Here is a 10,634-nt window from a genome sequence, read left to right as displayed (position 1 = left end):
GTAAACATTGGAGAGAAGCAGCTTGTGTTCATGATCTTTCAAGCCCTTTCCACAAAGTATGGTCAGTTGAAAGTCTCTTATAATACACAAGAGAAAAGCTGGGATATAAATGAACTAATTGCACAATGTGTGTAAGAAGAAACCCGGCAAAAGCAAAAGAAAGGCAAGGAGGTTGAAGAAGCAAATTATGTGCAATCTGGAAGAGTGAAGAGAGCATTCAACAATGGTGGTTCCACTGGTCTTTGTAAGAATTCTAAATTAACTAAGAATTCTAACAAATTCAATATATCTGCTAAAGTAAATGATTCCCTCAGAAAATCTATCAATTTTAAAGCTAAACCTAAAGATGTGTCTAAACTGAAGTGTTTTTGGTGCAAGACTAAATGGCATTTAAAAGTTAATTGTGAAATTTTTAAAGATTATGTTAAGAGCAAAGAGAAGGAGCAAGTACATGTATGTGTTAAGTCAAATCTCTGTGAAGTACCTGTTAACTCTTGGTGGTTTGATACTGGATGCTTAGTACACATAACTAATTCTTTGAAAGGTTTTCAAAAACAAAAGGAAATTGGAAATGCTTCGTATCATGTCTATGTTGGGGAAGGGACTAAGGTTGCAGTACATTCCATAGGGATAGTCAACTTGAAAATGAATTCTGGTTTTGTTTTACAACTCAAATATATGCTCTATATACCTAAAATGAGAAGAAACTTGATTTCAGCTTCTAAAATTATAAAAGATGGTTATGCATTCTCTGCTGATGATGTATGATTGAATATCTTTAAGAAAAACTAATTTGATGAAATTTTGGGAACTGCCTTATTGTCTGAAAATTTGTGGCGTCTAGAGTGTCTAGTTAAGTTCATTGATCACTCGGTTTTCAGTATCAACTCAAAGAGAATGCTAGAACAGGACACATCCTATATTTTATGGCATAAAATTCTAGGGCACATCTCTAAAGATAGAATTCTTCAACTTTCCAAAGCAGAGTTAATTCCAAAACTAGATCCTGCCACTGCAACAGAATGTGTTAACTGCTTAAAGGGTAAAATGACCAACTTTAGAAAATTAGAAGCCAAAAGAAGTCAAGGGTTTCTTGAAATCATTCACACTGATATTTGTGGCCCTTTTCCAGTCAAAACAATATGTGGAAATAAGTATTTTGTTAACTTTATAGATGATTTCTCAAGACTAGGATACACTTTTCTCATTGCTGAAAAATCTGATGCCCTTAAGTGCTTTATTATTTACAAAACTGAGGTTGAAAAACAGTTAGGTAAAGTCATTAAAGTTGTTAGATCGGATAGGGGAGGAGAATACTTTGGCAGGTACACTGAATCAGGACAACAAAAGGGACCATTTGCACTCTATTTGGAGCAAAATGGCATTGTAGTTCAATATACAACACCGGGCACACCTCAACAAAATGGAGTCTTAGAAAGAAGGAATAGGACTCTAATTGGCATGGTAATAAGTATGAGGACAAGATCGAAGTTACCAGGGTTCTTGTGGGGAGAAGCCTTGAAAACTGCCAACTACATTCTCAACCGAGTTCCAAGTAAATCAGTCTCTTCAACACCTTTTCAAATATGGCATGGAATAGCTCCTAATTTTGGCTATTTTCATGTTTGGGGCTGCAAGGCTGAAGCTAGATTCTACAACCCAAATGTGAGAAAGTTGGATCCCAGAACACAATCTTGCTATTTTATAGGTTACCCTGAAAAATCAAAGGGGTTTCAATTCTACATACCTCAGGGTCATACCAGAATCCAGGAAACACATAATGCAGTTTTTCTTGAAGATCAAGATGTTTCCGATTTGACAAAAGAAAATTTTAATTTTGAAGAGGTGGATCAATCACATGATATCTCTGAAGCTACCAACAACAACCAAGTCCCATTATTTCGTCAATCATCATTTACTGAAAGAGAAGAAATAATTGCATATTTGGAGTCTCCTATAGATCAACCTATGGAAATTGACCACCAAATACCTGCACCTGCACCTGTTTCAGATTCAGAACAACCGGTTTCAGTTGAGAACCAACTTTTGTTTGCACCACGAAAGTCAACCAGAGTTAGAAAATCGACAGCTGTGAGTGATTATGTCTATTTGCAAGAAGCAGATTTTGACATTGGTGACATTGATGACCCTTTCACATACTCTCAGGCCGTGGAGAGTTCACAGTTAATTCTATGAAAGAATGCAATGAAGGAAGAGCTAGATTCGATGTACAAAAACAATGTTTGGACACTTGTGGAGTCTAGCCCTCAAATCAAACCTATAGGATATAAATGGATATACAAAACCAAAAGAGATGCTCTTGGTCGAATTGAGAGATACAAAGCTAGATTAGGCTAGATTAGTAGCAAAGGGCTTTACCTAACGAGAAGGTATTGATTACAACGATACTTTTTCCCCAGTGTCTTCTAAAGACTCCATGTGAGTTGTCATGGCTTTGGTTGCATATTTTGACTTAGAGCTACATCAAATGAATGTTAAGACAGCTTTTCTGAATTGAGACTTAGAAGAGTGCATTTATATGAAACAACCTACTGGATTTGTTGAAAGGGGGAAAGAAAACAAGGTTTGCAAGCTCAATAAGTCGATATATGGGTTAAAACAAGCTTCTAGACAGTGGTATTTAAAGTTTGATCAAATTGTCTCTTCTCAGGGCTTTGGAGAAAACAAATTGGATGATTGCATTTACATAAAATTTTCTGGCTCACAGTTTATCATTTTGGTGCTCTATGTTGATGATATCCTTTTAGCAAGCTCTTGTTCTCAGTTGTTACAAAGAACTAAAAGCATGCTCAGTGAAAGTTTTGATATGAAGGATTTGGGAGAGGCACATTATGTGTTGGGGATCGAAATCATATGTGATAGACAGAAACGGTTGCTTGGTTTATCACAGAAGGGATACATTGATAGAGTGTTACACCGGTTTAATATGGAGAGCTGTAATTATGGACAAGTTCCAGTCAACAAAGGGGATAAGTTTTCAAAGAATCAATGCCCGAAAACTAATTTAGAAAATCAGAAAATGCAATCTAAGCCCTATGACTCTCTAGTGGGAAGCCTTATGTATGCAACAATATGCACACGACCATATATTGCTTTTATAGTGGGAATGCTGGGAACGTTTCAAGCAAATCTAGGAGAAGCGCAGTGGATATCTGCCAAGAAGGTTCTGAGATACTTGCAAAGAACTAAAAACTTTATGTTGGTTTATGGCAATAGTGAATCTTTGGAACTTGAGGGGTATACTGATTCCGATTTAGCAGGTGATGTGGATCATAGAAAGTCGACAGGTGGTTATATTTTCATGTTGAATGGTGGAGCAGTTTCCTGGAAAAGTGCTAAACAAACTATCATTGCTACATCTACTATGGAAGCCGAATTTGTGGCTTGTTTTGAAGGAATGAAACAAGCTATTTGGTTGAAGAACTTTCTGTCAGGATTGAAAGTTGTAAATTCAGTTCAAAAACTTGTGAGAATGTTTTGTGACAATAATTCAGCCGTGTTCTTTGCTAAAAATAACAGAAGAACTTCTGCTTTGAGGTTAATGGATGTAAAATTTCTTAAAGTAAGAGAGCAAGTAAAGAAATGGATGATTGAAGTTCAGCACATTAGTACTGTTTTGATGACTGCAGATCCTTTGACTAAAGCGCTACCTATTAGAGAGTTTCATAAACATGTATCTCGGATGGGAGTGTTGAAGAGTCTAGATCATTGGGAGTAATTGCTCTGTTTCGAAGAATTGGCAGGTTGCTGTTATGTGAGTAGCTTAATCTGGAACTGTGCTTGTTATCTTGGTCAGATTTGATTTATTTAGTTTTATCTAAAGTTTGTTAGTTTCAAGTTTTATGTTTTAAATAACGGTCTTTTCCCAAAATTTATTACTTTAGTTTTGAAGTTTTGTAGTTTTGGATGATGGACTTGTTTTAGAGGATGATTTGTTAGATGCTTTGAAAGCAGTTTGTCTGTTTTAAGCTTGTGGCTAATAAATCATGTTTAATCAGTATTGTGTTGCTTTTCTTTTGAAGAGTGGGAGCATATTATGTGATTAATTGGTTCTATCAGTTTTGTTATGAGTCATGTTTGTAGTTTGGATATGCGTGAGCTTAGAACTCAGTTTCCATATTTTGAAGTACAATGGAATGATAGTCATAACGTTAGATTCTCATAAGAGGCTCTGTGATCACTTCCTATAAATTGGAGAAGTTCATGTCTGGAATTGATCTCATGTTCAAGTGGGAGAATGTAAGAATATGAACATGGGATTGGATATTTTGATAGTGAATGATTAAGTCCGATTGGAATAGGAAAGCCTTATGAGAAGCTGTGTGCAAAATCCTTGTTTGTGAAGGATTCTGTTATAGTATGAAAATTGATAAGGATTGGAGAACATAAGTTGTTTTCTATAAGGATTTTAATAGGGAATCCTTGTTAAGTTATGAGAAGGATATATATATGCTTGTATATATATGTTGTAACCTCTGCTCTCACAGATGCGCACTCGATTAAGTACTGAGCCCTATTCTTAGTTGGAGTTTTAAGCAATCTGACAGAGAGAAGGATTGCAATGCACAGAGATTGAACAACATTAGCCATGGCATCTTCCAATGGCAGTTCATCAGGTCAGTGGTATTGCAAAGTTCTTTACATATATGTGTGAGTGTTTTTCATGCTTTCTTGTTTGTGATTTATGCGACTTAATCTTGTTCTTGGTAATATATAGTTTACATGTTGCACAAGAATGAAAGGCATAAATCGAGAAAGAAAGATTTAAACTTAAGAACTTTTTCATTGTTTTGAAAAATGTACAACTAGGCTAATAACTAATTGGTTTATAAATGTGATTATGATAATGCGCACAGTTTCATAAGGAAATTTGGGTACTCAAGGGTTTGTTTTGTGTCAGTAAAATGTAAAAGTAAAATTTTTAAATTCTAGCATTTGAAAAATTTAAGATACAAACTGTAATCAAAAGGATTGTAAGACCTTATGCAAATAAGTTTCATATATTTCATAGAAGTTTTTCAGTGACGTCAATTCAACTTACAATGTATATATTCTTATTGTTTCAAGTTGCAGAGAAATAACAGATCACAACAAAAAATAAAATAGAAGCTTGATCAATGATCCCTTGCAAATTTCATTCTCCACATATATATCTCGATGGATATTATTATTAGGCAGAAACAAAGTCAAAGCATCCACCCAGGAATGTATCCATTAACATGCTGGCCCGGATTTCCAACATCCATTCCATTATGTGAACCCAAATGGGCGTATCTGCATACCCAGTGAATTTATGCAAAGTAGTAAGAAAAAGAGAAAAAGAAAAAGAAAAAGATTAGTGAATTTATTCACTTGTTTTTTCTTAAGCTCAAATTGTGTCTCTTAACTTTTTAAGTAACACAATTTGAAATTCAAAAGGTTAAGTGACTCAAGGACTTTGTCGTAAATAAGTCTCAAAAGAAAGTGAAGTTGATTAATACAAAAATAATTAATGGAGTTTATTTTTTCAAAGGGTGGAATTAGTTACCCAATTTGGGAAGTGGAGTTGTTTCCTCCCAAGGGATGGAAGAAAGCTTCTGAGTTGGAAGGAAGCCAAGTTTGCTGAATATTGTTGTGGCCATCGCCAGCAGCTTCCCATGCCATAAATTGTGGAGCTTGCACACTTGTTTCTTCCAGCTGTACGTTCAATTATACATACATTTAAATAATATACGTACATTCAACCCTAAACCAATTTGAATAATTCCTGCAAGTAATAATCAGATATAAACAAATTTAATTTTGTAAAGCATAATCATTAATTTGTTTATTACCTTCCTCCTCAAGGCTTTATTAGCTTCAATTAGCATTTGTTCCTGCTCAAGAACAAAAGGCAAGGCCAGACATTATATATGTATATACACACACTCATAGAAAGGCGAAAACATGCATGCGTATATTGTGAAAGTGTATCGATCAATGATGCTAAAACGAGATTAATTCATGACTTACCCTGTTTTGAAGATCAGAAAGCTGATCAAGCATAAATTGAGTCTGATCAATAACAAGTGACGACAAAAATTATCAGAAAATCATTTATCTCTTGAAGATGCATCACCATGAACTGTAAGTTGGAATGAACAATTCTAGCTAATATTCTAATATCATAGGAAGATAGCTATATAATTTATATGCCTCAGGCCCTCAGTCTATCCACATAAAAGCATATAGCTCAAGGAGTGAAGGCCCAGGTTAGTTAGGGTTAAGCCACCAGTTTTCAAAACGCTTCAGTAGGTGAAACCAAAACTCTTCGAGTTAATTAACTAATTACCTTTGTTGACCTAATTTTGTTCAAGGAGGTCTCTAGTTGATGCTCAAGCTCCTCAAGCTTCTTTGTGTTCAGGGTGGCCAAATCTTCCCCAAGAAGGTTTCTGCATTATTAGTTAATTCAGGACGATCATCAATCTACTTAATTTAACAGAGGATTAGGTAATATTAGCTCATTGGAGTAGAATGATGTAGGACGCTGAGCGTTCACTCTCAAACCGATGAGTTGGAAGCTGGGAAAGGTTATTAATGAAGATTATGCATGCAAACAGTACTACCTTTGAGATTGTTGGAGGGCCTCAACTCTTGTCTCCAGCTGCAAATACTCCTGATAGCTGTTCTGCTTGGGGACAAATTAAAAACAATTTTGTCATTAGGTCACAATTTCTATCTAGGATTCTCGATCATCAACAAACTCTAATATTATACACGCAAACAAATACAGATTGAATGCATCGGTAAAGTTGGATTGTTTTGGTTCTCATAATAGTACTCCAGCTTAATTAGCTACCTGAGTCTCGTTGGCAGGTCGGTTGGCGTCCAGGGAACTATAACTGCATCTTTGGTACCTTTCAAGCGTTTTCATCATGCTAAAGATAAACAATTGAAAAATACAGTAAGATCACTACATTTTTAATCATAAAAAAAAAAAAGGATTGGAAACTTCTAGAATAATTAATAGATCATATTAAGCTTTTAGATATGTAAACAAACACACATTATCTTAGAGGAACAATATATTATTAATGCAAAGTCCTAACGGGAAAGGTGATGAAGGATTAGGTGAGCTAAACAATACATAAATTACTCTCTTCTGGCTTATTGTGGTTAGAGAGAACCAAAATTCTTGAGGCTTGGCCTTTGACATACCATTGTAGCGTACTTTCTTCTCATAACAATTAGAAGAATCCTAAACGAAATCGGGAGATTCCTCGAACAAATCTTCTCAATTTCAAAAAACATGCATTTGTTAAATTGAATTAACCAATAATAAACAAAGTTCAACAGCATTTAACAGTTCAGATAACATGAATGAACTACCATCCATTGCTATGTTATCTATCAGCTAGATATATACCTCGTATATATATTGGCTTAAAGCGACTTACATTTGTATACTACATAAAAAACGAGAAATTCTGAGTTTTCAGTTTCATGTATGTATATAGTTAGTCGCTTCCTTGGAACCCTAAAATAAGGGTGGCAACTCTTATAACTTGAAAAAGTTTGGAACCCGAAGTTAGCTTGGCATTTTTCTAGTAAAATCTTGCCTTTTTGCAATATGTTGTTGTAAACAATTAGCCAATACCTATCACTATTATGAATAGACGATTTAACAAAAGAAGGAAATATATGCAATACTTGAGTACTGATGAGAGAAACTACAAGCATCATACAGTGATCATGTAATTTAGAATGTGATCGCAATTAGCTGAATTATGACAATCAAATGCATTAATATTAATTAAGTTATACCTCAATAAAAAAGAAGTAAATTCATCAACCTAATAATTGTAACTGCATTAACATTGTAGAAAATTTGAAGACGGAGTCTTACACTAGTAAGTTTTTTTTTTCTTTAACAAACAGTGAGAGAATTACATTACATTTGTCTAAACTACAAAAAAAACATTGAATTTAAATGCAGAGAATGAAGCACACTACTATAATCAACTTTAATAAACATACATTTGCGACTATTAAATTTTAATAACTAATGGTGTTAAAAATATAAAGTCATCGTATTCTTTTATAGAACAAGTAACGATCAGTATAATAAGAGTGCTAAAAACAAAACTGCTCAAAGTATCACTAAATTGTAATAAAAACTGTTATTCACACTTTAAAAGAATTATCATCATACTCCAAATTTATTAAAACCTTTCTCCAAAGTTTATGCATAACCTTCGCAGCTTTGAAACAAAGAGGCAGACCTTTGTCTTTCTCTTACTGAAAATAATATTTTAATTGCAGCACCAAGTACCGCATGCAGAAAAATTAAACATCAAATCAACCTGGCACCGAATCATAACAGTGACCGGTAGTATTACTGGTCTCTCCCATTAGCAGAATATTTTTGCTTAATACAAAGTGGTATTGATGTTCACTATTCTAATTATTATCGTTATATTAGTTTAAATTTTGAGATATTTATAGTAGATAAATACAAATATCAAAATTTAAACTTATCAAATAATAATTAATAAGTTGGTGAGTACTACCACCACTCAATAGTGGTGAGAAAAAATGTGAAAAAATTGAGGTTCTATCATAAAATCAATTGGCAATATGGAGAATTGTCCAGCTTATTTATAACCCCACGCCCCCTCACGAGCCTAACACGTGAGACAACCTACGCTGAAACCATGAAAAAAGTTGAGATTCCACTATAAAAACAATTGGCAATATGGGTAGTACTCCAGCTTACCTATAAGCACATGCAGGGTTCTTCCTCTCATCAATGTGGGACTCATTCTCAACAAAATACATCCGAAAATAAAAGTGCCGATGACGACAATAAAAAAAAAGAAATGCTAAGGGGATCTCTCAAATAGGGACTCTCCATTGACTCCTTACAACCTCACAGTTTAATGTTAATTCCCGTACAAATATGGCAAAATATATGCCAAAAATATAAGGTAGCACAAAGTCTATGTAGAATCACACTTCTGAGAGTCTCGTTGGCATTCCTCATAAAAAAAATGATCAAAGACTCAGCAATTATCTTGTTACTTATTTCTGGAAAACACATGAATCAAAGTGTTCATCTTGTTGGTTTTAAAGGAGAAAAAGAAAACACACACATAAAAATAGTATAAAAAACAATAAACCAAATCTGTCTAAAAAAAAGTACAAAATGGTTCACAATTCAGCAACGTTGTTCAGATTAGCTGAAACCTATGTTTTGTAAGTAGCAAATACAAAAAACGAAATCAAAATTTTGCAAAACCTGAAAATTACTTGGGAAACTTTAAGCGTGTCTAATATATCGATAGGTTAACAATTTCACAGCTTAAAAAAAAATTACAAATTCCATTTCTTTAAATTTGGGTAAATTAGTCTTTAAAACTAATTAAATATAAAAGATCAAAGATCAATTTAATTAAACTATATAGGATCAATTTAATTAAACTATATAGGAAAAGATTGGGAAACACCACTAACAAACCAGTAAATTTGATTCAATTGTTTCAAAACCTAGTAAATTATCTTTTACTATATATAACCTGCATAATCCAAGAGAAAAAAGTGTTCTAAAAAGAAATAAAATTAAGAAAGATGAGAAATAAAAGAGTTTAGATCTTTAATTATGAGAAAAGCGATAACTAAGAAAGCATCCTCTTGCTTAAAGTGATGACTTGGAACGGATCAACGTATCTGAGCTGAATGAATCAAGAAGAAGAAAGAAAATGAGGGAAAAATTAATGCAGCCACTGGTACATAACAGAAAGGCCACTGACAGTCATCAAATAAGTAAATCCAAAGTAAAATGAATGCATCCTTGATATTAAAAAATGTAAATATGATACATATATACCTAGAGGGGAGAGAGAGGGAATATATATTATATATATAGATAAATAGATAGATATACCTTAAACTGCTAGAGAATTCATAGAGCTTGCCACGGCCAGAGAAAATAATGAGGGCAACCTCAGCATCGCAGAGAACTGAGAGTTCAAAAGCTTTCTTGAGCAGCCCATTTCTTCTCTTGGAAAAAGTCACTTGCCTGTTACTTTTATTCTCTATCCTCTTCAGCTCAACTTTACCTCTGCCCATCTCTCTCTCTCTCTCTCTCTCTCTCTCTCTCTCTCTCTCTCTATATATATATATATATATATATATATATATATAGACTCGGTTAAGATCAGAGGTAGACAAACTTTCTTTCAGGAGGCCGTTTATTTAGGGTGTATACCAAAAGGGATAAAAAGATAAGTGCAATATGAAGAAAATGGAAACCCCTGAAAAAGGTCTTTGTATTGGTGTTTGGTTTTATCTTTCCTGGTAGCTATTAGCTAGAACTGTTCATTACACAAACATGTATTAAATATTCTTGGGTCGTTTTGTGTATCGAATATCCATCCATACATATAAACAAGTGTTTTGCCTGGTTTCACTCTATGGTCCAGCTTTTCCACTGCATCACCCATTTTTTCTTAATTATATTTTCTTTATTTTTAGGGTATGTTTACTTAACAAAATTGAGGAATGAAGGGAAAGAAAACTTAAAAATAGGTAAATGTGGGAATGAGAATTAGATCGACTAGCTCTTTACTTGATTTGATTATTGATTTTTAAGTATT

The 10,634-nt window shown here is 33.8% G+C and overlaps 1 protein-coding gene across 2 annotated transcripts; it reads right to left on the bottom strand.

The window, feature by feature from the left end:
- Positions 1-4,996: 4,996 nt before the first annotated feature.
- MADS6 (MADS-box protein CMB1-like) lies at positions 4,997-10,177 on the bottom strand. Of its 2 annotated transcripts, NM_001293920.1 has the most exon segments (8): positions 4,997-5,295; positions 5,549-5,697; positions 5,835-5,876; positions 6,013-6,054; positions 6,332-6,431; positions 6,606-6,667; positions 6,839-6,917; positions 9,923-10,134. In NM_001293920.1, coding segments are annotated over 8 exon segments (747 nt in total). In that variant the 5' UTR covers positions 10,108-10,134; the 3' UTR covers positions 4,997-5,207.
- Positions 10,178-10,634: the final 457 nt, after the last annotated feature.

Source organism: Malus domestica, chromosome 06, assembly GCF_042453785.1.
Source record: "Malus domestica chromosome 06, GDT2T_hap1".
NCBI classification, from domain to species: domain Eukaryota; kingdom Viridiplantae; phylum Streptophyta; class Magnoliopsida; order Rosales; family Rosaceae; genus Malus; species Malus domestica.
Note: the sequence above shows the minus strand (reverse complement) of the source record. Positions and strands in the feature narration are given on the sequence as shown.

Bases quoted from the DNA above. Each gene is read 5' to 3' on its own strand.
- MADS6 (XM_070823039.1), bottom strand. From the start codon at position 10,107: ATGGGCAGAGGTAAAGTTGAGCTGAAGAGGATAGAGAATAAAAGTAAC. The intron at 5,698-5,834 runs GTAATAAACAAA...TTGAACGTACAG, and splicing joins ATAAAGCCTTGAGGAGGAAG to CTGGAAGAAACAAGTGTGCA. The intron at 5,296-5,548 runs GTAACTAATTCC...CTGGGTATGCAG, and splicing joins AACTCCACTTCCCAAATTGG to ATACGCCCATTTGGGTTCAC.